Source organism: Cotesia glomerata, linkage group LG4 (genome assembly GCF_020080835.1).
Source record: "Cotesia glomerata isolate CgM1 linkage group LG4, MPM_Cglom_v2.3, whole genome shotgun sequence".
Lineage (NCBI taxonomy): Eukaryota > Metazoa > Arthropoda > Insecta > Hymenoptera > Braconidae > Cotesia > Cotesia glomerata.
The window spans coordinates 868,633-892,535 of NC_058161.1; the positions used below are offsets into that span (position 1 = coordinate 868,633).

The following is a 23,903-nucleotide window of genomic DNA, read 5'->3' on the forward strand; positions in this document are numbered from 1 at the left end:
TTATAAAAAAATAACAACAATGTAAGTTTTATTTTGAAAACTCTCCTTTATACATTTTTATATTTATTTTTTATCCACGTAATTACACAAAATGAATTTATATCTGTAGCAGCTCGTAAGATTTTAGGTTGTATAAATATTTAAACAAATTTCCTATCAATTGGCGCTGTGAATTTTTTAATTTATTATCACTATAAATATTTCTGAATCTAAGTGGATATATATATATATATATATATACATATATATCGCAAGTGTTCATTTTATGGAGCGGGTTTAATTTACAAATAAATGTATTATCGAGCTGTTTACTAGTGAGTATTATTTCTAACTTAAATATTATTAATTATTAACTGAAAATATTTTTAAGAGTTTATTATTGCAGTGGGATTGATATTTAACAACAGCAAGTAAATGGAGGCCATTATCGGACCTGAGACAACCTTGCAAAGGTATTTGACATTTAGTAAATAAATAAAATAAATAATATGTTACAATGGGACTTTAAATTCTATAATTTAAATTTAAGAGTGTGATTTTCTTTTTTTTTTTTATCTAGTTAAATAAATTACAGTGAGTAAGTAATTAAGTAGATTATTATAGAAAAATTTTAATGTTTGTTTATTTATCAATGATTTCTGATAAAAGCAGTGCAATATTTGTGCAGTAGCTTGAAAAGTAATAAAAGCTTTATCCCACTGAAGTTATGTCAATAAATGTAAAGAGAAAAAATGCAGATTGAGGATTAATTTAAAGAAATAATTACTTTATTGATATAAAATAATTATTTATTAATTTTAATTTTTACACATAAAATTTTGTTTAAATTTCTGCAAGTAAAAAAATTATTTTTAAATTTTTTAAACAATTAATTATTTAATGAAATTATTAAAATTTTTAATTTCAGTATTATTATAAGAATAAACTAGCAACCTTGCAGTCACTATGTGACTGCCGTGACTTATTAACTATAAATAAATAAAATTTTGGTTTATTAAATAATGACTTTTGTTAAATTGCACTGTACTTTCTTAACAATTGACGTTTTTAAAGATATAAACTCATCCTGATGTTACACTCATCAAGAGCTTTCATTTAAGTACCCACATCAATTTTTGATATATTTTTTATATATACATATATATACATATATATAAATATATGAAAAGTTGATGTGGGTACTTAAATGAAAGGTCTCGATGAGTGTAATGTCGGGGTGAGCTTATATCTTTAAAAATTTCAATAGTTCACAAGATACAAGGCCATTTCTTAATTATGTTAAATTGCACTGTACTTTCTTAAATATTGACGTTTTTAAAGATATAAGCTCATCCTGACGTTACACTCATCGGGAGCTTTCATTTGAGTACCCACATGCATTTTTTATATATTTTTCATATATACATATATATAATATATATAAATATATAAATATATAAAAAATTGATGTGGGTACTCAAATGAAAGGTCTCAATGAGTGTAACATCGGGATGAGCTTATATCTTTAAAAATGTCAATATTTCACAAGATACAAGGTCATTTCTTAATTATGTATAATAATAACAATAATATAAGTTCTAAAAAATATTAACACCCTATAAATAAAAGCAGATGGACAACATGCGATTGGTGGTGCCTTCGCAGCAGGTGTACATAACTACTAACCCGGCAACTAACAATGTCCGAGGAAGAATGTCCTTCATACGTCGTCTAGGAGTGGGCTGCATCATCCTGGCTGCTTTGGGGCTGCTTTACGTTCCCGCTTACCACTCGGCGCAAGGTCCGCTCTTTGGAATAGGAATAGGTGAGGTTTCATCCCCTGCTGAAGCATTAGGGGCAGGTTCAAACTACCTAGAATCTTCTGTAGGTATGCATCAATAATAAAGCTAACTAATCTACTACATGTGCATTGTCGTCAGTCACCACCAGTAGCTTTAATTTCATTTTATTTAATTAAATTAAAAAGATTCAGCACTTGCTTTTTCTCCTCCAAGCTCTGGCTCAGTAATCAGTATTAAAGCCTTCACCTCATATTAATTTAATCTGCTAATAGGAATTTTATTATTAATTTATTAATATTAATTAGATAATAATAATTATAATAAAAAATTTTTTGTTTAAGAAATTTTTATTTAAAATTAATTTCAGTTCAAAATTAATTTTTTATTTAAAATTAATTTTAATTCAAAATTAATTTTTTATTTAAAATTAATTTTAATTCAAAATTAATTTTAATTCAAAATTAATTTTTTATTTAAAATTAATTTTTTATTTTAAATTAATTTTTACCCAGTTAATTTTTTATTTTAAATTAATTTTAATTCAAAATTAATTTTTTATTTAAAATTAATTTTAACTCAAAATTAATTTTAGTTCAAAATTAATTTTTTATTTTAAATTAATTTTTTTTTTTTATTATAATTATGATTAATAATTATTAGATTATTAGATTATTATTATTATTATTATTATTATTATTATTATTGTACAAGCATGTCAGATTTAGATTTGAAACAATATTTCTTATATTAATTACTGTAATAAAATTCACCATTAAAATCATTTCAGCTCAAATATCCGGCTGGACGTTTAATACTTCTAGGAATGTTAATTTGTATATAAATCCCGAGAACAATACAACGATAACCAGTCCCGAGTTATCGTGCGTGACCTCGCCGCCTTATCTTTTGATAATCGTTTGCTCGGCGGTAGGCAACCAGAAGGCGAGAGACGCGATTAGAAACACCTGGGGCAGCGAACAAAATTTGTATTACCTGGCGACCTCTTCTACAGTCAATACTACGGTCAAGATTGTCTTTCTGCTGGGAGAAAGCACCAATGACACGCTCAATGCCGCCATCCTGGATGAAAATTATGAATACGGAGATATTATTCAGGAAAAGTTTATCGATACTTACAACAACTTGACTGTCAAGTCTGTAATGATGCTGAAATGGGTCACTATTATGTGTCCGCAAGCGACTTTTCTCATGAAGACAGACGATGACATGTATGTCAATGTCCCTGCGCTGGTTAAAGTCATCAGAGCTAGGCCAAATAGCGCAGGGACACTTATGGGATCGCTTATTTGTAATGCCCGTCCAATATCTGATCCAAAAAATAAGTGGTAGGTTTATTATTGTAAATTTTTAGTATTTTAAGGATTTTTTTTTTTATTTAATAAATTTTTTGTTTTTTAATTTTTATTAAAGTTAAAATTTAAAAATTTATTTTATTAAATTTTTTAATTAAAATTCTAGGCTAAATTTTTAATTAAGTAAAAATTAAAAAAAATTAATTATTAACTTAAAATTTATTTTATTAAATTTTGAAATCAATAAAAAAACAATAAGAGATATTTATTTTAGAAATTTTTTCTTTTTTTGTATAAAAAAGGTCCTTATAAAATTTTCTATATTTTTTATATTTAAGCCAAAATTTGAACAAATTACATAGAAAAATTTTTATTAGAGTTAAAATTAAAAGATTTATTTTATTAAATTTTAAAATCAATATTTTTGACTAAATATTGAAGATATAAAAAAAATAATAAGAAACCTTTATTTTAGGAAATTTTATTTTTCATAAAAAAGCTCCTTACATATCTTTTAGCCAGAATTCGAGAAAATTTGAAAAAATAATTTTTAATTAAATTAAAATTAAAAATATTTATTTTATTAAATTTTGAAATCAAAATTTTGGGCTACATATTGAAGATATAAAAAAATTCTTACATATTTTTCTAAGTATATCTTTTATATTTTAGCCAGAATTTGATCAAATTTAAAAAAATGATTTTTAATTAAGTTAAAATTAGAAAATTTATTTTACTAAATTTTGAAATCTAAGTTTGGAGCTAAATATTGAAGATATAAAAAAATAATAAGAAATTTTTATTTTCTATTTAAAAGTCTTCATATATATTTATATATCTTTTATATTTTACCCAGAATTCAAGAAAATTTTTAATTAAGATAAAATTAAAAAATTTATTTTATTAAATTTTAAAATTAAATTTCTGGGCTAAATATTGAAGATATAAAAAAATTTTATAAGGTTATTATTTTAGGAAATTTTATTTTTTTATAAATAAAGGTCCTTATAAATTTTTCTGTACCTCATATTTAAGCCAGAATTCAAGAAAATTTTTCTGGCTTTAAATAAATAAATTTTTATTTAAAATTCTAAGTAAGTAGATAAAATAATTGAATAATAAATAATTAAAATTTTCAGGTACACTCCCAAGTACATGTACTCAGAGAAAACATATCCAAATTATTTATCAGGTACTGGTTACGTGATGAGCTTAGACGTAGCATTAAAATTATACGAAGCGGCGTTGAAGACGCCCTTGTTACATTTAGAGGACGTTTATTTAACAGGTTTATGCGCTAAAAAAGCAAAACTTCGTCCAGTAAATCACCCGGGTTTTAGTTACGTCCCGCGTAAGTTAGACTACTGCGTACTTAAAAGTGCAATTACTGCGCACAAAGTTGATTCTTCCAATATGTACGAAATATGGAATAAATTACAGAACACAAATGTATCCTGCTCTAATGCAGCTAACAGTGATAATACTTCTAAGAGTGTAGCTTTATTAAATAGGCATGGCAGGCATGTCAATTATTACTTCACGAAGAAGCGCGTGAATAATCGGTGCAGCTGAAAAACCAAATTTATTATTTTTTAATGTAAATGTAAATAATTTTAAACCCGGAAATTATTAAACTCGGTACAAATACTTATCAAATTATTTGAATTTTAGCGTGCCAATAACAACAAAAAAAAAACATTTAAATTAAATTATATGATCAAACTATTTTTGTGAACTTCGTATAGATATTAAAAATATTATAACTATTATTTCAAAGTACAATAGAGTGTTTGGACAATTAGAAGTAAGTAATTTTTAAATTGATAGTTAATTACGCTTCCATCCATTGCTGTTTATATTTCATTTTTTAAAATTATTAATTACCAATTTAAAAAAATTATAAATATAATAAAATTACTGTACAATATTTGTTGGTAAATAAATATGCTTTATTTATATTGAAAAAAATCCTGAAAATTTATTTATGAAATTTTTTTATATAACATAAGTTAACAGTATAAAAAATAATAAGTATTTAGGCAGTATTCAAAAATGTTCTATTTCTAGATACATAATTAAGAAATGACCTTGTATCTTGTGAACTGTTGACATTTTTAAAGATATAAGCTCATCCTGATGTTACACTCATCAAGAGCTTTCATTTGAGTACCCACATGCACTTTTGATATATTTTTCTTATATACATATATATATAATATATATAAATATGTAAAATATATGAAAAATTGATGTGGGTACTTAAATTAAAGGTCTTGATGAGTGTAACATCGGGATGAGCTTATATCTTTAAAAATATCATTAGTTGACAAGATACAATGTCATTTCTTCAATTATTGAAGTTTTGAAAGATATAAGCTCATCCCGATGTTACACTCATCAAGAGCTTTTATTTGAGTACCCACATAACATTTTTTATATATTTTATATATATGGTATTTGTAAAATATATGAATATATAAAATATATCAAAAATGCATGTGGGTACTCAAATGAAAGCTCTTGATGAGTATAAAATCAGAATGGGCTTATATTTACGAAAATGTTAATTATTGAAGAATGCCCATTGCATATTGTTAACTAATGATGTTTTTAACTATACAAGCTCATTCCTAAAATTTCTGAATTTCAGACGTGTGTACATGACAACGTCTGTCGGGTCCACTAGTATATATGTATATTCATAGTCGCACATTATATTTTTCATATAAGTTGCATTAAAAAATCAATATGTTTATCAATTATTTTTTATAGAAGCGATATAATTTTACAATAGTTTGAAAAGGAATTAGTATTCTTTATCTAACTTAAAATAATGTCAATAAATTTCAAGAAAAAAAAATTCAGATTAAGGATTAATTTAAAGAAATAATAATAATTTAATAAAATTATTAGACTAAATTAAAATAATAATAAAATATCAATCACAATATTTTTTGGTAAATAAATATGCTTTATTTATATCGCAAAAATCTTGAAAATTTATTTATAAAATTTTTCTATAAAATAAATCACCAGTACAAAAATAATAATTATTTTTTAGATTTCTTCTTATCAATTTTAACTTTAACTAAATTCTCAGAAACATTATTAACAATTTCTTCAAAGTCTGTTAAATTCTTAGAGGCCAATTCCAACTTAGCTTTCTCTTTTTTCTTATGTTTCTTTTTTTTCTTCTTTTCAATTTTATGATTCAGAAATTCACAGTCAGTAATAACTTTTTTCTCTTTCTTCTTCTTCTTTTTCCTTTTGAAACCAACATCAGCATCTTCCTCAGCACATTGCGGCTCCACATATATTTTATTTTTATTTTTTTTACCACCATCAATTTTCTCCTCAAGACAAAGTGAGCTGGATAATTTATGACTCAAATCTTCAAGCTTACGCTTTAATTTCCTGTTACTTTTCTTCGACACCGATTTGTACTGATTATCATCATCATCATCGTTCAAAATCTCTGGAGATTTTTCCACAGCTTTGTCAACATCAACAAGACCATTAGCAGTACAGCCAATGTGTGCTCTCCTCTTGGCACTTTTAACTTCCGCGAGATTGGCAAAATACAGCTCCTGCTGCTGAATCCTGGCCAACTTCCCGCTGAGCTTGAGACCATGCCGAGCACCCTTGTGTGCAGTTCTGCCGCCACATGCCTTGAATAGCTTGTCATCGTCGACAATAAAGTCCTTGAACATTACCGGGTCATCTTTCTTGGCACTCAGCTTTTTTTGCGCAGCACTCTGGACTTCTTTGGACCCTTCTAGCGTGGAAGTTTTTACAAAGTTGCCGTAGACTAAGCCGTCCTTTGATTTCTTGGAGTTTCCTATGTTTATATTGAGCTTCGCAGCAGCTATTTCAACCGCGTTGCTCTTAGTTACTTTGAAGACTGGCTTGTTTTCTGATGAACTGTCAACGTTGATGTTATTCAATGCTTGGTTGTAAACTGAATTCCACCATTGGTTCCCAGACGTGTCTCTATGGCCTATTCCACTGGTGTCGAATTTTAATTTTGGTCGCAGGGCTTCTGTCATCCCATCTTCATTTTTTCCTAAACCTTTACCTGGTAAACAAAATATTTATTTATTTTTAATGAAATTAAATATACTAAAATTAGATGAAAATTAAGTTAGCTGAAAGAAATTTGAAAAACGGTAAGTGCAATTAAAAAAAAAAATATTTTTGGTTCTAATTTAATAAATGAAGGGCAGTTAGTTACACATCTTTACTCCAAATTACTCAACTCTGCGACATACTGTACTAAATAAAAATAATCGAAAAACTTAAAAAAAAAAGACAACTTTACTCAATTCATTCATTACTCTATGCTAACTTTATTTATTTATTTATTTACTGATCATGGAGATAATTCTCCTTTTGACCACAAATCCAAATAATTACAAAATTGTTAAAAATACATAGGTAGTAAGAAACTGTTATAATAATATTAACACTAATAATAAAACTATAAACAAAGTAATATTAGTGCAAAAGTAGCAAGTAATCACAGACATTTTCTTCGCATTCAAAATCAAAATCAGGTTTACAATCAAGTGCTTAAATCATACTGACTCTTTTCTAACTCTAACAAATACAAATAACATTTATGACGGAAGTTATCTAGAGTCTCAGCTGATGTAATAACAACTGGTAGATTATTCCAAAAATTACAACCAGTAACAATGAAAGATTTATAATAAGCTGCTGTACGCGCAAAAGGCACCTGCAGTGAATTTGTTTTACCTGATTCCCTACGACCTGAAGCACTAGTTTTGTGTAATAACTGGTCACCGAAAAGTCTTGGACGTATTAAACAAATCGCCTTATAAAACTCACTAGCTATTAGTTGTAATCTTCGGTTTGGTGGCTTTAGCCATCCAAGCGCCTGCCGATGCTTCGTTATATGCTCCACTCGGCGTATTCGTAAAACGAAACGCACACAATTGTTCAGCGATACTAACAGCGATCTTTCAAGCTCAAATGACAAATTCGTTAATACACAAGCACAATAATCATAAATTGGCAAGACCATACCAGTAATAAGTTTTCTCTTTAACGCCATACTGAGTTGTGCTTTATTCAATACTTTATTCAACGCTAAGTTTACTCAGTTCCAACTGTATTTTATGAAATCTTTATTCAATGGTATTTTATAAGTGATGGGGCGCCTTTAAACATCTATATTCAATTATTTTTTGTTTAATAATATGTTTACTTTAAATATGTTAAAAAAAAAAAAATTTACTTAATAATTTTATTCTTAAAAAATAAAATTCTATTGTTTTACAAACTTTATTCAATGTCAACTTTACTCAATTACATATAATTTATATATCTACATAATATAAAAAATTTTTTTTTCTAATTTATTAAATTATTTGATTGGAGTACAGATTGCACAAAGCTGAGAAATTTTGAGTACAGTTTTGTTTTTGCCGAATAAAATATTATTAAATAAAAAAATATTGAATAGAGATTTTTAAAAGCGCGCTATCACTTATAAAATACTATTGAGTAAAGATTTCATCAAATAAAGTTGAAACTGAGTAAACTTGGCGTTGAGTAAAGTTAGCATTGAGTAGTGAATGAATTGAATAAAGTTTTTTTTTTTGAAAGTTATTCAATTTTTTATGTTGAGTACAGTATGTCGCCGAGTTGAGTAATTTGGAGTAAAGATGTGTAACTGCTTAAATGAAGCACAAATCTAAAAATTAAAAATGTCGGTTAACTTTAGTATTAATGACATTAAATTAACTGTCACTGACCAATTTTTAATTTTATTTAACAATTAAATTAATTCTAATAAATTTTATTTTGAAAAAATTGCAATTTTAATTTTTTTTTAATTTCTAAATGTCAATTTTTTTTTCTTATTTTTTTGCCATAATTTATTTGTTCACAAAAGTTATAAAAATTATTAAATATCTGCTAAATTAATTTTCAATTAGTATTATTGAAATTTAAATGACATAGAAGTTGAAAGACATTAGAAATTTTTTAGCAATCATATTATTATGAAAAAAATTTAATAAAAAAATTCCATATGTGAAAATTTTTAGAAGCATTTTTTTATTGTTATTGATTTGTAATAAAAATTTAAAAAATTGACAGCTGTCAGCCACAGTATCATAAATTTGACACATTTGTTAATTTATTTAATAACTTAATAATTTAATTACAAAAAAAAATATTATTTTATAAATGTTTTTCTAGAATCTTCTTTTTTTAAATGAAAAACAAAATTCCAGTGTCATTAAAATTCTTTATAAAATAAATATAATTATAACAGCTGATAATTTTATTAAATAAATTATTTATTAAAAATTTAGTATTTAATTAATAAAAAATTAGAAAATAAAATAACCTTAAAATATGTTTTGATAAATTAAATAAATAAAATAATTACCTGCAACCCAACCAAATTTCTCGAGCTGCGATTTAGCAAAATCACTCATTTTTTTATTTTTTTATCAAACAATCTTCATCATTTAAATTCCAAATTACCACTTAAAATTATTTATAAAAAATCCTAATTAATCACATAAAAATTAGCAGACTAAATAAACCAACGTGGTGCATTCTTAATTTTGGAGTATTTTATAGGTTATGTATTTTGTTTACAATCTTGCTAGCCACCTATATGTGTATAACATTTAAAAATTTTATAACCTTCAAAATTCTACTAAAAAAAACAAAAAATACAAATTTTTAAAATTAATTTTCAGTATTTTTAACATAAAATAAAATAATTGACAGACGGTGGTGAAATTAGTTCAGAATTAAAAAAAATTTTTAATTCTCCCGCAGCGCCACCTGCTGTCACATGACAAATACACAACACATTTAAAAACTGGCACACATACTGACATATTTATTAGTCATCTGCACAGTAGGTGAGGATCCTTCGATAGTGTAAAAGTGTATAAAGTCTTTTAAGTGTATTAAGTGTATTACTCACCCTCGTTGCTCTGAGAGTGCGTAGTTAAAAATAATAATAACAATAAAATTACACCGAGCAGTAACCCTAACCCTGCGTGTGGCAAATCGCCAATAAATAATTAAATAATTTAACATTACATGGCCAATATGTAATTATAAGATAATATATGTGTTTATATATTAGATATATAAAATATCACACACACAGATGTGCATTAAGAGTACGCAGTCGTCCAAATATTACTAGTAAGTTGGCATGTTTAGTTTATGTAAAGCATTAAATAAATTTAAATGTGTGAGTGTCATGTAGGAAGAAGGACATACATACTTATAGGTGTGTACTGCAATTGATTGGCACTAAGGATTCAATATTAAATATATGTATATGTGTATATGTTATGTATTATATTGACTCACTGGTGTAAAGTATAAATATTATGCATAATTTATTTGTAATTGATTAAATTTAAGTGACCGATTAATTTATTTTTTTTTTTTCTAGAAATAAAAATTATTCCATGTGATGTCAGCCAGAAATTCGCGTTAGTGAAATTTTATTGATATGCGACTCGCCGATAAGACGTGAACGATATGAAAGTGATTTCAAAAGGATGATAATTGATAATTATTATAATTGATGGAGTAATAATAATGATAAAAAGGTGGAAGTTATTTTTGTGGAAGTAGAAGAGACGTTTTGTGTGTCCCTATCACACAGCATTACTTCAAGAGAAATCGTTATTACAACGTCGTCGTTTTATTACTGTGGTTAATGATATACACCCGCTACCGCTGACTTTTTAGTGATTGATAATTATTTATATTAGTGGATTATATTTTGTGAAAAATGTCAACGGCATTGCTGGCTGTCATTGCCGTTATTCTGTGTATCCTTTTTAGAATTTTAAATGTCAACAGTGCTCCCAAGAAACCGGTACTTGTTTGCCAAGACACTGTTTTTCTGTCGACTATCTTGAAAATTGCTCCAGTTATTGGTGAACCGTAAGTTCATGTGTCATTAGTGATAGTTTTTTTTTTTTTTTTTTTTTTTAGAATTATCAAGACAGCTGATAATTTTTAGAATTATTAAATTTTTTTTCATGTCAAAAAAATGAAATTTTTTTAAATAAAAATAAATTTAGCGAATATTTAATAATTTTTTTAATAAATAAAAAAAAGAAATAAAATTTTGCTTTATTAAATAAATTTTGTTAAATTGCACTGTATTTCGTTAACTATCGACGTTTTTTAAGATATAAGCTCATCCCGGTGTTACACTCGTCAAGAGCTTTCATTTGAGTACCCACATGCATTTTTGATACATTTTTCATATATACGTATATATAATATATATTTTAAAGATATAAGCTCATTTTGATGTTACACTCATCAAGAGCTTTCATTTAAGTACCCACATGCATTTTTGATATATTTGTCATATATACATATATGTAATATATATAAATATATAAAATATATGAAAAATTGATGCGGGTACTCCAATGAAAGGTCTTGATGAGTGTAACATCGAAATGAGCTTATATCTTTAAAAATATTGATAGTTGACAAGATACAAGGTCGTTTCTTAATTAAGTTAAATTGCACTGTATTTTCCTAACTATTGACATTTTTAAAGATATAAGCTCATCCCGATGTTACACTTATCAAGAGCTTTCATTTGAGTACCCACATACATTTTTGATATATTTTTCATATATACTTATATACATATATATATATATATATATATATATATATATATATATATATATATATATATATATATATATATATATATATATATATATATATATAAATATATAAAATATATGAAAAATTGATGTGAGTACTCAAATGAAAGGTCTCGATAAGTATATCATCAGGATGAGCTTATATCTTTAAAAATGTCAATAGTTAACAAAACACAAGGTCATTTCGTAATACACATTTCTTAATTATGTATCTAGAGATAAAGAATTTTCAAATATAGCTTAAATACTTTTCATAATAAATTGACATGTGAAAATTAAAAAATGCAATTTTTTTTAAAATGTTTTTGACAATAAAAATTAATTAATTAGACATTTAATAATTTTTGTAATAAATAAATTAATCCTAAAAAATTGAAATAGAAATTTTAAAAATAATCAAATAACTGCTAACTTTAATTTAATTTTTTTAATTAATAATTTATTTTAATTTTTCTTAATGACTCATAAAAAAAGAAAAAATTATCTGTCTGGTGATTTCAGTATAAAATACTGCGACTTAAAAATTTAATAACAATTTTTATGTTAAAAATAAAAGATACAAGCCGACAAGATTGTGGGGATTCAGCGGTCATGTGCAGACAATTGTCCATAGTATAATCGGGCGTGTGAGATGTCCATGGCCTATTGGAGAACGCGTTTACATAATCCTTGTTGACGGTACTACTTTGACTTATGATTTATATCAGCCGCTGAGTAACGGTCATGAAGGTCAGTAATTTATCAATAAAATATTTTGTTAAATTAATATGACTAACTTTAACTTCTATTAAACAATTGATTGCAGATGATATCACAGTGGCGATCGCCCCAGGAATCGGCAACAGCTCCGAGAGTGTTTATATCAGGACATTTGTACACTTTGCACAGTGTCATGGCTACAGATGCGCGGTACTCAATCATGTTGGAGCGCTTTCCAGTGTCAAGGTCACTGCTCCAAGGATATTTTCTTATGGTAATTAATATTAATAAAATAAAAGAATTTTATTAATATTCTCTGGAAAAAATATTATTCATTATTTTATGTTACTCAGGACACACCGACGACTACCATGTAATGCTATCGAGTCTTCTTGATAAGCATCCCAGTACAAAAATAGTCTGTGTTGGATTTAGTTTAGGAGGAAATCTTGTTACCAAGTACATGGGTGAAAGAGCGATGACTAAATCTCCTCAGATTATTGGTGGAATTTCAATTTGTCAAGGCTATAATGCTATCGAGTAAGTTTATATTATCTTATTATTTATAAATAATTACTTTTGTTAAATTGCATTGTACTTTCTTAAATATTGACTTTTTTAAAGATATAAGCTCATCCCGATACTCTACTCATCAAGAGCTTTCATTTGAGTACCCACATGCATTTTTGATATATTTTTCATATATACATATATATAATATACTTTTTAAAAATATAAGCTCGTCCCGATGTTACACTAATCAAGAGCTTTCATTTGAATACCCACATGCATTTTTGTTATATTTTTCATATATAGATATATATAATATATATAAATATATAAAATATATGAAAAATTGATGTGGGTACTCAAATGAAAGGTTTCGATGAGAGTAACATCGGGATGAGCTTATATCATTAAAAATGTCAATAGTTTACAAGATATTTATTAAAATGCCCTGTACTTTCTTAACTATTAACGTTTTTAAAGATATAAGCTCATCCTGACGTTAGACTCATTAAGAGCTTTCATTTGGATACCCACATGCATTTTTGATATATTTTTCATATATACATATATATAAATATATAAAATATATGAAAAATTGATGTGGGTACTCAAATGAAAGGTCTCGATGAGAGTAACATCAGGATGAGCTTATATCTTTAAAAATATCAATAGTTCACAAGATACAAGGTCATTTCTTATTGATGTAGCCAGTCATTTAAAAATTCTTTAAATTTTTATAAAAAAGTTTTTTTTTTAATTTGCACTTACAATTTTTTAAAATTTCTTTATCTGGAATTTTTTTTAATTGTAATAAAAATCTAAAAAATTATTAAATGTCTGTTAAATGATTTATAATTTAAAATTGTGAGTACTATGATTAATAAAATTTTTCTTTTTACTCAGAGGTACTAAATATTTACTCAACTGGCAGAATTTCCGTCGATTCTACCTTTACATTATGACTGAGTCAGTTAAAAATATTATTCTCAAACATAAAAAAGTTTTACTGTCAGAGGAAGTTAAACAACGGCATAATTTAAATGAGAGAGAAATTATTTCTGCTGCAACACTACCTGAACTTGATGAAGCCTATACAAGACGAGTTAGTAATTAATTTATTATTAATTAAATAGTAATATAATTTTTCTACAAAATATTTTTAGATCCTTATAAATTTTAAATATTAAAAAAAAAATTTTTTTATAATTAAACTAAAATTTTGTTCAAATTAAAAAAATTAATTTTTCAAAAATGTAACTTTTTTGTAGAGTTAAAATATTAAAAATTTAAAAATTAATGACACTGAAATTAGCAGTCACTATTCAATTATTTTTTCTTTAAAAATAACTAAAAAATTATTTTTAAAAAAATTGCATTTATAATTTTTTAAAGTTTCTAAAATAAATTTTTCTTGCTCTAATCTATTAATTAAAAAATTTCTAAAAATCATCAAAAGTCTCAATTAAGTTTCATAAAAATTAACATAAAAAATTGATAGCTTCTTTTTAAAAAAAAAAATAAATAATTATTATTTCAGATCCATAATTTTAGATCCGTAACAGAATTATATAAATGGAGTAGTAGTATTAATTATTTCAGCGACATATCTACACCAATGGTATTTATAAATGCTTTAGACGATCCAATAGTTCCTGAAATGTTGCTTGTACCAATAAAACAATACTCCGGTAAATAAAACTCCTCGTAAAAAATTTTTTTTCTCTACTTATATATAAATTTACTGAGTTTAAAGGCAATTAATTTTTTTACCGTTTCAGCAATTAAAAACAATACTTTGTACATAGAAGTAGCTCACGGAGGACATCTCGGATTTTACGAAGGAGGACTTTTGTATCCAAATCCAATTACTTGGCTCGACCGTACTCTAGTTTCACTCGTCGGATCGCTGACGCTTGTCCACGCTGACCGGGTAAAAGTATCCTAATTATGTAAAGCGTACAATTACAATTTTATAAATTATTATTCACCGCGTGTTTTAATTTAATTATTTGTTGTTTTAAAAATTTATTTTTAATTAAAAAAAAAAAAAAAAACTGCACACTAATAATAAAAATTACCGACCTGCATTTACATTTAGTATTTTATGCAAATGGCACAAGTATGAAAACATATCCGTCAATTATTATTTTAAAGCATTTAATGCTGCCGTGCTAATAAAATGTACGTACTGGATATTAATTATTTAATACAAATATATTGTAACAATATTTATATATATTGGCTTACTGTAATTATTATTACTTTAAAGTATTTATTTTGTTGCCTAAAAAAGTACTTAGATTTAAAAGTATAAACGTTTTAATTAATTTTATTAATGTAAGATTTAAATGCCCTATTATATATAAATGTATTATTAAATGCGTACAGCATTTTATGCATAATTTTATGTAAAATACAAAAGCTGGATTTATAAATAACAAGTGTATTAGTAGACAATAAAAATATCTCTGATACGTTTAAATTTATTGTAAATAATAATTCAAAGTTTATTGTACAGTAACGCTTAAACTTTTATATTTATATTTATATTTATAAATAATTATTTAATATAAAGTTTGGTTACTTTTACAATTTAGACTTTTTTTTCACCCTCTAATTTATTAAAATTAATTTAGCAAATATTTTATAATTTTTGTAACAAATTATGAAAAAAAAAAAAATTGTAAAAATTCAATTTTTTTAAAACAATTTTTTTGTTAAAAAAAATTAAAGAATGTGACAGCTAATTTTAATTTAAAGTATTAAATGTACAAACCTAATAAATATTATTTTATTAAAAAAGTTTGTTACTTTTAAGCAATTTAGACTTTTTTTTACCTTTTAATTTATTAAAATTAATTTAGCAGGTATTTTTTTAATTTTGTAACAATTTATGAAAAAAAAATTGTAAAAAATTCAATTTTTTAAAAACAATTTTTTTGTTAAAAAAATTAAAAAATGTGACGGCTAATTTTAATTTAAAATATTATTAAATGTACATAATAAATATTTATTTTATTAAGAAAGTCTTTGTTACTTTTAAACTCTGACTTGAAATATATTTTTGATATTTATGAGTTAATTTTTTTTTATCAACTAACTGTTTATTATTATTAATATTATTATCTTCTAATTTTCCTACCAAGGGACCTTCAAACGCATAGTACAATTTTGGTACATTAGAATATTTAATTTGTTTAACCACTTTTGAATTATTTTTAAAATTTCTCCTCTGTAATTCATTTTTCCTCACTAAAGATTCTGTAACAGATTTTAATCTCGGTTCTGTTGAATTATTTTCAATATTATTTCTTTGTAATTCATTTTTTCTCACAAAAGATTCTGTAACAGATTTAATTCTCGGTTCTGTTGAGTCTAAAGCAGTTACTTTAGTAGTAAACAAAATGGCGGGTACTGTTGTTGAAGAAAATGGCGTACTAGGTACTAAAGATGTCAAAATTTGGTAACTATTATTATTACCACTAAAACTATTGATAAAATTATTTGTTTTGTTTTTTTGAAACGGATAAATTGAAGAAATATTAATTATAACAGTTGTAGAAGATATTTCCGAAGAATTAAAGCTATTTTTATTTTGACAAACAACATGGCGGCGTTTGCCGCAAAAAGATTTCAAAATAGCGACTTTATCAAGATGGCAGTCTAAAAACAAACATAATTTATTACCTTCGACTTTATTTATTTCTTCTTTAGATAATTCTTCATACCCGCCGATCCAGACACTCTCGATAGCTGTAAAAAATTTACAAGCCTCAATATTAATAATTTAACAAAAAATTGAAGAAATACTTACTAGGTCGGTGCTTGAGCATCGCTCGAGCTAGAGATTTAGCTTCAATAGAATTAACGTCGGCTATTTGAGAATTTCTATCCTCGCAATCTAGGACAGCTTCAAGCCAACTTTTCTTCACGGAATACATTTTGTATAATTTATTATTTACTTCAATAGAAATTACTTGGGATTTTTTTGGAGCTCTTCTGCAGTGTACTGACAGGTAAAACATTAAAATTATTGCCGTGCAAATTTTACAATTACTTAAATTCATTTTTTTGTATTTATTATTATTATTAATTTATCATCAATTTCAATGACTGTTAAATTACTTTCAATGGCTTGTATGTGTGATTTACGATGCTGATAAGCAGAGAATGCCAAGTAGATCTCGAATGAAATTTAAAATCTGACAGCTGGATACTGCGCATGCGCAAAAGTTAAAAATGCGCGCGCAAATTTAAATTTAATTAATTTTTAAATTTTGACAGCTGATTTTTTTAAAATTTTTATTACAAATTAATTAATTAATCACAAAGAAATTAATTAAAAATTTATTTATTAAAAATTAATTAATTAATTACAAACAAATTAATTTATGACAAATTAATCAATTAATTATAAACAAATTAATTAAATAAAAATTGATTAATTAATTACAAATAAATTAATTGATTAGAAATTAATTATTTAATTACAAGCAAACTAATTTATTAAAAATTAATTAATTACAAAAAAATTAATTAATTATAAACAAATTAATTTATTAATTAATTACAAATGAATTAATTTATTAATTAATTACAAATGAATAAATTACAAATGAATAAATGAATGAATGAATTAATTACAATTAATTTATTAATTAATTGGTTAGAAATTAATTAATTAATTACAGGCAAATTAATTAATTAAACAATAAAGAAATTTTTTTTTCAATGTCAAATTTTTTAATTAAATTTTTTAAAAAATTTAATTCAAAATTTAAAAAAATTATGCTAAAATTTATTTATTTACTAAATTAAAAAAAAATGATAAGGTAAAAAAAATTATTAAATTATAATAATACTCATAATTTTATAATTGATTATTTTTTTATTAATATAAACTTTAAAAATTATTTACGATCGATTTTCGATAATCTTACAAATGAAAATATTCTACATCAATCCATGATCAGCTTAATAAAAACCAAGTAAGACAAAAATACAATAAATGTATTTACACAGGAAGTTAAATGATAAAGTATCATTCATTTATTAATAATCGAGTAATTAATTTATTAAATATGAACGAAATAATTATAAAAATTACAAACAACCGCTGGACTCATATGATTATCGGGATATATTTACAAAATAAAGTGGCCTGTGTATAAAATCGACTTAATAAATGTAAAAAATTAATTTATCTATTGAAATTAAATAATTGATAAATTAAACTAAAGTTCTTAGTCTTATATTCTTAATTATGATCAGCGTAATGAGTCACTGACCATGAGAACCTTTTTTTTTTTAAAGTAAAGCTGACATTACTTATTTTATTACAGTACACATATTTGATTATAACAATTGATTCTGTGTACTGCAACTAGAATTATCGTGGCCGCAAAGTCAATTGCTGATCTAATATAATCTTAGAGAGATCTTATAAATAAATATAAATGACTTAATTATGAGAAGGGTTTATTTATTAGTTTAATTTAATTAATCCCCCTGATTTCGTCATCATCATGGATTATTTGGCTCCTTTTTAGTTTCGTCGCTTAGTACACTAATTTTTTCTTCCTTTTCATCTGTAATAAAAAAAAAATTAATTAATTTAAAATTCTAGTAAAGTTAGCCGACAATTGTCATTTTTTTTTAATTTCATAACAAAATAAATTACAATAATTTAATTATTAAAAAAACTAGCAACCTTGCAGTCACTATGTGACTGCCGTGACTTGTGAACTATCAATGAACAAAATTTTACTTTCTTAAATATTGACGTTTTTAAAGATATAAGCTCATCCCGATGTTACACTCATTCAGAGCTTGCATTTGAGTACCCACATCAATTTTCATATATTTATCATATATACATATATATAATATATATAAATATATGAAAAAATGATGTGGGTACTTAAATGAAAGGTCTCTGTGAGTGTAACATCGGGATGAGCTTATATCTTTAAAAATGTCAATAGTTCACAAGATATTTGTCAAATTGATTTGTATTTTCTTAAATATTGACATTTTTAAAGATATAAGCTCATCCCGATGTTACACTCATCAACACCTTTCATTTGAGTACCCACATCAATTTTTCATATATTTGATATATTTATAAATATTATATATATGTATACATATATGAAAAATATATCAAAAATGCATGTGGGTACTCAAATGAAAGGTCTCCATGAATGTAACATCAGGATGAACTTATATCTTTAAAAATGTCAATAGTTCACAAGATATTTGTTAAATTGATTTGTACTTTCTTAAATATTGACATTTTTAAAGATATAAGCTCTTCTCGACATTACACTCAACGAGACCTTTCATTTGAGTACCCACATCAATATTTCATATATTTATATATATTACATATATGTATGCATGAAAAATATATCAAAAATGCATGTGGGTATTCAAATGAAAGCTCTCGATGAGCCTAACATCAAGATGAGCTTATATCTTAAAAACCGTCAACCGTTCACAAGATACAATGTAATTTCTCAATTATGCTAAAATTTTCTTCTCTCAATCCTATAAATAAAAAAAAAAAAACCAACCTTTAGCTTCATTTTTGATGTCGTCCTCTTTCTTAATATCAGTTTCCATAGGCTCCTGTCCTTTCTCCAGCCTAGGTCTCTTCCTCGACCCCTTGAAAGACCTATTGTCCCTCCTGCCACCTTCGCCTTCATCCTCGCTGTCACTGTACTCATTTTCATGTTGAATCCTCTTGTCAATATCTCTCTGAGGCAGTCTTTCATCAGGATTAACCTTCTCTTCAGCTTCGGAGTCGTCAATATTAGCGCCATCCTCCGGAATCGCCTGAACTTGAACCCCCGGAGCATGCGGTAGCATCCTCAGATTTTCAAACAGCCGGGTCTTGATTTTCTCCAAGTACTCAATGGTATTCTGATTTCCCATATTCGAGGGACTGATATGAAGCTTGAAGTCAGGTCCGAAGTACTCAAAGTAGTCATTGTAGGGCAGCTCATTTGCAATTTCGCAGCCTAGGGCAACTGAAGTTTCATAAGTCCAGCATCTGGAGACATTTCTGATGGTGTAGCCGCCGCCTCCGACCATTAAGAAGGGCAGGTTGTATTTTTTGACGAATTCTACACACTTTCCGTGACCTCGGACAGTGAGATTGAAGCAGCCGAGCCGATCACCGGTCAGAGAATCAGCTCCGCATTGAAGAACTACAGCCGAAGGCTGGAAAGTCTCCATAACTTTGGAGATAATCGGGACGAAAATAGACTCGTAGCTGTCGTCGTCCATTCCATCACGCAGGGGAATATTTACGGCGTAGTATTTTCCTTTTCCAGCTCCAATGTCCCTCAGGTCGCCGGTTCCCGGGAAATATTCTCCGTATTTATGGAAAGACACGGTCATAACTCTGTCGGTTGTATAAAATGCCTCTTCTACACCGTCTCCGTGGTGCACGTCTATGTCGATGTAAAGGACTCGCTGGTGGTACTTCAGCAGCTCCAGGATCCCCAGGACGATGTCGTTCACGTAGCAGAAGCCCGAAGCTTCGCTCTTCTTGGCGTGGTGCAATCCTCCTCCCCAGTTGATGCAAATTTCTGAGGCGTTTTTGTTCAATTTGACCGCCGCTGCTACCGAGCCGCCTGCTGATAGTTGGCAGAACTCGTACAGTCCGTCGAACACTGGGCAATCTTCTCCCACGTTGAACCTCTGCATCTGCTTGTTGTACTCTGACATGTTGTCCGGACGGATTGAGCGCAAGAACCGGATGTACTCGTCGCTGTGGAACTTTGTCATCTCGTCAGCTGTTGCTTTGTGCGGTCGGTAGATCTCCATTTTGCGGTAAAGGCCGTAGTTTAGAAGAAGGTTGTGCGTCATACGTATACGGTGCGGCTTCATCGGGTGGCCCTGGCCGTAGTAATAGTTTCCGATGTCGCCTGGACATATTTATAAATTTGTTTTAAATTTATTTAATACTCCGAAATTTTGATAATTTATTTAGAAGATATTTGAGAATTTTTTTTTTGACAAATAAATTAGGGGAAAAAATATTGATATGGAGAAATTTTAAGAAATTAAAAATAATTTTTTTAAGAAATTAAATTAGAAAATTGATAAGTGACTGCTACACAGTAAAAATTTTCCGTCAATGCGTCAAAAAATTTTGTGTTAATTTAACACAATAAATGTTAAATTTATACATAAAAGTGTTAAATATTTAACATAAAAATTTTTAACACAAAATTTTTTGACGCAATGACGCAAAATTTTTTACTCTGTAACTTTGATGTTATGAGTTATGATAATTAATTTAGCGGGTATTTAATAATTTTTAAAATTTTATATCAAACAAATTATGACAAAAAAAAATGACATGTAGAAATTTGTAAAAATTATAAATGCAATTTTTTAAAAATTATTTTTTTAATAAATAAGATTAAAAAAATGTTGTGATAGCTAACTTTAATGTTATAAAGTATAATAATTAATTGAGCATACATTTAATATTTTTTTTTTAACAAATAAATTATGGAAAAAAAAATTGATTTGTAGAAATTTTAAGAAATTAAAAATGCAATTTTTTAAAAATAATTTTTTGGAATTTATTTTTTTAATAATAATAATTAAAAAATTTTTAAGTGACTGCTAACTTCAATGTTATAAAGTATGATAATTTATTTAGCAGAAATTTAATATTTTTTTTTAATAAATTAATTGTGGCAAAAAAAAATTAGAAAAAAAGATTGACATTTAGAAATTTTAAGAAATTAAGAATAATTTTTTGTAACAAATTTTTTTAATAAATAAAATTGAAAAATTGTTAAGTGACTGCTAACTTTAATGTCATAAATTATAATAATTAATTTAGTAGATACTTTATAATTTTTTTTAATAAATAAACTGTGGCAAAAAAATGGACATGTAGAAATTTTTAGAAACTAAAAATGCAATTTTTTTTTAAATAATTTTTTTCGAACTAATTTTTTTAATAAATAAAATTAAAAATTGTTAAGTGACTGCTAACTTTAATGACATAAATTTTAATAATTAATTTAGCAGATCCTTTATAATTTTTAGAATTTGTTTTAACAAATAAATTATGGAAAAAAATATTGACTTGTAGAAAATTTTTGAAAATTCTAAATACAATTTTTTAAAAATAATTTTGATAAAAATTTATTTATTAAATAAAATTAAAAAATTATCAAGTGCTAAATTTAATGTCATTCTGAAATTGTTAATAAATAATAAATAAAATTATTAAAAAAATTTCAATAAAAATTCTACATGTGGGAATTAAAAAAAAAATAAATATACTTTTTTAATAGATGTTTTTAATTAGAAAAAATTATTTTTAAGGTTAATTATTTTTTAATGCGGAAAAATCGGACAATCTTATAATTTTTTGAATAAATATAATAATAATATAGATTAATTTTTTTTTTAATTTTCATCATACATTTTTTAATCAACATTTTTGAAGATAATTAAAAGAAGAAGTAAAAAATAAAAAACTAATAAATTATAAAAAATACAAATTTTAAAAAGTTAACGCGAGAGATTCAAACTAAAGTACGGTCGCCGAATCATGGCGTCATTTATCAGCTACGGTGCCTGTAAAAGTTCCTCGGTGAATCTCTCGCGTTAACATGATCAAAATCGTATTAATACCAAAAAACAAACACTTATTAAAAAACTTTTTTTGTATTTAATTAAAACTCAGGTAATAAAAGAATTAATTAGTAATTTAAAGGAAAAATATTGGATGAAAGTATTAAAAAAAAAAAGTTTAAAATAAAAGTGAGTACGTGATAAAAAGCGTCACGTTGTAGGGTTAGTTTGTTAACTTGAAAAATATATAAAAATTAGTAAATAAATTTTTTTTTGTACTCACTGTCATAGTAATAGCACACGCGCTTTTTACTGTGTGGTTGGATCGACATATTTGTAAGTTTATTTATTTAATATAATTTAAATTGAAATAATTAGTCGTACAAAATAACGCGGTAAGACAAACACTGCTCCAAGTCGACTGATGCCGAGTGGAGCTCGAAATAGAGAGGGCGCTGCATTTAAAAAAGGAGAACAACAATTTTGTTCTGCGCGTGCGCGTGTTTTAGGAAATAATTCGTGCGAGTTTTTAAAAAGTCTTCGCATTTTCTTACAATCTTATTATTATTATTATTATTATTATTATTTTTTGTCACAAAAATAATTTTTTACCATCTTGTAAGTATTAAAAATTTTTTTAATTATAAAAATAAATAAAAAAAGTGTAAATAATAAAAGTTAATTGTTTATTAAAGTGAAAGTGACATTTTTATTAAAATAATAGTTATATTGTGAAAAGTGATTAAAAAAATAAGTTTTTAAATGTTTTTTTAGTGAAAATTAATTTAGCAGACATTTTATAAATTTAAGAATTTTTTTAACAAGTAAAGTATGGTAAGAAATAATTAGAAAAAAAATTATGAAAATTAAGTTAGCCACTTAAAAATTTTTTAATTTATTTTTTCTTGAAAAAGTGACTAAAATAAATTTTCATTTGTAAAAAACTTTAAAAGCTGTAAGTGCAATTTTTTAAAAATATTTTTTTGTTCTAATTTAATTATTAAAAAAAAATTAAAAATGTCGGCTAACTTTAGTATCATAAAAAATTGATGAAAATTAATTTAGCAGATATTTAATATTTTTTTTAACAAATAAATTATGGCAAAAAAAATGAGAAAAAAAAATTGACATGTAGAAATTTTTAAAAATTATAAATGCAATTTTTTAAAAATAATTTTTCAGAAAAAATTTATTTATTAAATAAAATTAAAAAATTATCAAGGGACTGTTAATTTTAATGTCATAAAAAATTGACAAGTAGAAAATTAAAAAAATGAAAAATGCAATTT

At 25.5% G+C, this 23,903-nt stretch overlaps 5 protein-coding genes across 10 annotated transcripts; 2 read left to right on the plus strand and 3 right to left on the minus strand.

The window, feature by feature from the left end:
* The first annotated feature begins 54 nt into the window (after positions 1-54).
* On the plus strand, positions 55-4,937 carry LOC123263049 (beta-1,3-galactosyltransferase 1-like). Of its 3 annotated transcripts, none has more exons than XM_044725579.1 (5): positions 55-314; positions 386-452; positions 1,612-1,804; positions 2,569-3,127; positions 4,234-4,937. In XM_044725579.1, the coding sequence occupies exons 3-5, from the start codon at positions 1,612-1,614 to the stop codon at positions 4,664-4,666; spliced, it is 1,185 nt and encodes a 394-aa protein (XP_044581514.1). In that variant the 5' UTR covers positions 55-314; positions 386-452; the 3' UTR covers positions 4,667-4,937. The 3 variants fall into 3 exon arrangements, with proteins under 3 accessions (XP_044581514.1, XP_044581513.1, XP_044581512.1); XM_044725578.1 differs by having other exon boundaries at positions 1,609-1,867; positions 4,234-4,936; XM_044725577.1 differs by having other exon boundaries at positions 56-314; positions 1,612-1,867; positions 4,234-4,936.
* Positions 4,938-6,136: 1,199 nt separating this feature from the next.
* LOC123263052 (G patch domain-containing protein 4) lies at positions 6,137-9,796 on the minus strand. Its single transcript, XM_044725585.1, has 2 exons — positions 9,513-9,796; positions 6,137-7,169 (listed from the first exon to the last, which is right to left on the minus strand). Exons 1-2 carry the CDS (start codon positions 9,559-9,561, stop codon positions 6,145-6,147), a joined length of 1,074 nt encoding a protein of 357 aa, XP_044581520.1. The 5' UTR covers positions 9,562-9,796; the 3' UTR covers positions 6,137-6,144.
* Positions 9,797-10,000: 204 nt separating this feature from the next.
* Positions 10,001-15,128, plus strand: LOC123263051 (abhydrolase domain-containing protein 2). Of its 4 annotated transcripts, none has more exons than XM_044725581.1 (8): positions 10,001-10,379; positions 10,548-11,047; positions 12,353-12,525; positions 12,602-12,769; positions 12,849-13,035; positions 13,909-14,107; positions 14,543-14,693; positions 14,784-15,128. In XM_044725581.1, the coding sequence occupies exons 2-8, from the start codon at positions 10,893-10,895 to the stop codon at positions 14,948-14,950; spliced, it is 1,200 nt and encodes a 399-aa protein (XP_044581516.1). In that variant the 5' UTR covers positions 10,001-10,379; positions 10,548-10,892; the 3' UTR covers positions 14,951-15,128. The 4 variants fall into 4 exon arrangements, with proteins under 4 accessions (XP_044581516.1, XP_044581515.1, XP_044581518.1 ...); XM_044725580.1 differs by having other exon boundaries at positions 10,001-10,291; XM_044725583.1 differs by having other exon boundaries at positions 10,322-10,466.
* Positions 15,129-15,973: 845 nt separating this feature from the next.
* On the minus strand, positions 15,974-17,158 carry LOC123263053. The gene is made up of 2 exons (XM_044725586.1): positions 16,820-17,158; positions 15,974-16,758 (listed from the first exon to the last, which is right to left on the minus strand). The coding sequence occupies exons 1-2, from the start codon at positions 17,070-17,072 to the stop codon at positions 16,016-16,018; spliced, it is 996 nt and encodes a 331-aa protein (XP_044581521.1). The 5' UTR covers positions 17,073-17,158; the 3' UTR covers positions 15,974-16,015.
* An 894-nt stretch (positions 17,159-18,052) lies between these two features.
* Positions 18,053-23,055, minus strand: LOC123263048 (histone deacetylase HDAC1). Its single transcript, XM_044725576.1, has 3 exons — positions 22,898-23,055; positions 19,581-20,939; positions 18,053-18,593 (listed from the first exon to the last, which is right to left on the minus strand). Exons 1-3 carry the CDS (start codon positions 22,944-22,946, stop codon positions 18,529-18,531), a joined length of 1,473 nt encoding a protein of 490 aa, XP_044581511.1. The 5' UTR covers positions 22,947-23,055; the 3' UTR covers positions 18,053-18,528.
* Positions 23,056-23,903: the final 848 nt, after the last annotated feature.

Bases quoted from the DNA above. Each gene is read 5' to 3' on its own strand.
- LOC123263049 (XM_044725578.1), top strand. From the start codon at position 1,612: ATGGACAACATGCGATTGGTGGTGCCTTCGCAGCAGGTGTACATAACT. The intron at 1,868-2,568 runs GTATGCATCAAT...AAATCATTTCAG, and splicing joins CTACCTAGAATCTTCTGTAG to CTCAAATATCCGGCTGGACG. The intron at 3,128-4,233 runs GTAGGTTTATTA...TAAAATTTTCAG, and splicing joins TCTGATCCAAAAAATAAGTG to GTACACTCCCAAGTACATGT.
- LOC123263052 (XM_044725585.1), bottom strand. From the start codon at position 9,561: ATGAGTGATTTTGCTAAATCGCAGCTCGAGAAATTTGGTTGGGTTGCA. The intron at 7,170-9,512 runs GTAATTATTTTA...TTTGTTTACCAG, and splicing joins GAAATTTGGTTGGGTTGCAG to GTAAAGGTTTAGGAAAAAAT.
- LOC123263051 (XM_044725581.1), top strand. From the start codon at position 10,893: ATGTCAACGGCATTGCTGGCTGTCATTGCCGTTATTCTGTGTATCCTT. The intron at 12,770-12,848 runs GTAATTAATATT...TATGTTACTCAG, and splicing joins TCCAAGGATATTTTCTTATG to GACACACCGACGACTACCAT. The intron at 14,694-14,783 runs GTAAATAAAACT...TTACCGTTTCAG, and splicing joins ACCAATAAAACAATACTCCG to CAATTAAAAACAATACTTTG.
- LOC123263053 (XM_044725586.1), bottom strand. From the start codon at position 17,072: ATGAATTTAAGTAATTGTAAAATTTGCACGGCAATAATTTTAATGTTT. The intron at 16,759-16,819 runs GTAAGTATTTCT...AATTTTTTACAG, and splicing joins GATGCTCAAGCACCGACCTA to CTATCGAGAGTGTCTGGATC.
- LOC123263048 (XM_044725576.1), bottom strand. From the start codon at position 22,946: ATGTCGATCCAACCACACAGTAAAAAGCGCGTGTGCTATTACTATGAC. The intron at 20,940-22,897 runs GTGAGTACAAAA...AAATATGTCCAG, and splicing joins CGTGTGCTATTACTATGACA to GCGACATCGGAAACTATTAC. The intron at 18,594-19,580 runs GTTGGTTTTTTT...TTTTTATTACAG, and splicing joins CATCAAAAATGAAGCTAAAG to ATGAAAAGGAAGAAAAAATT.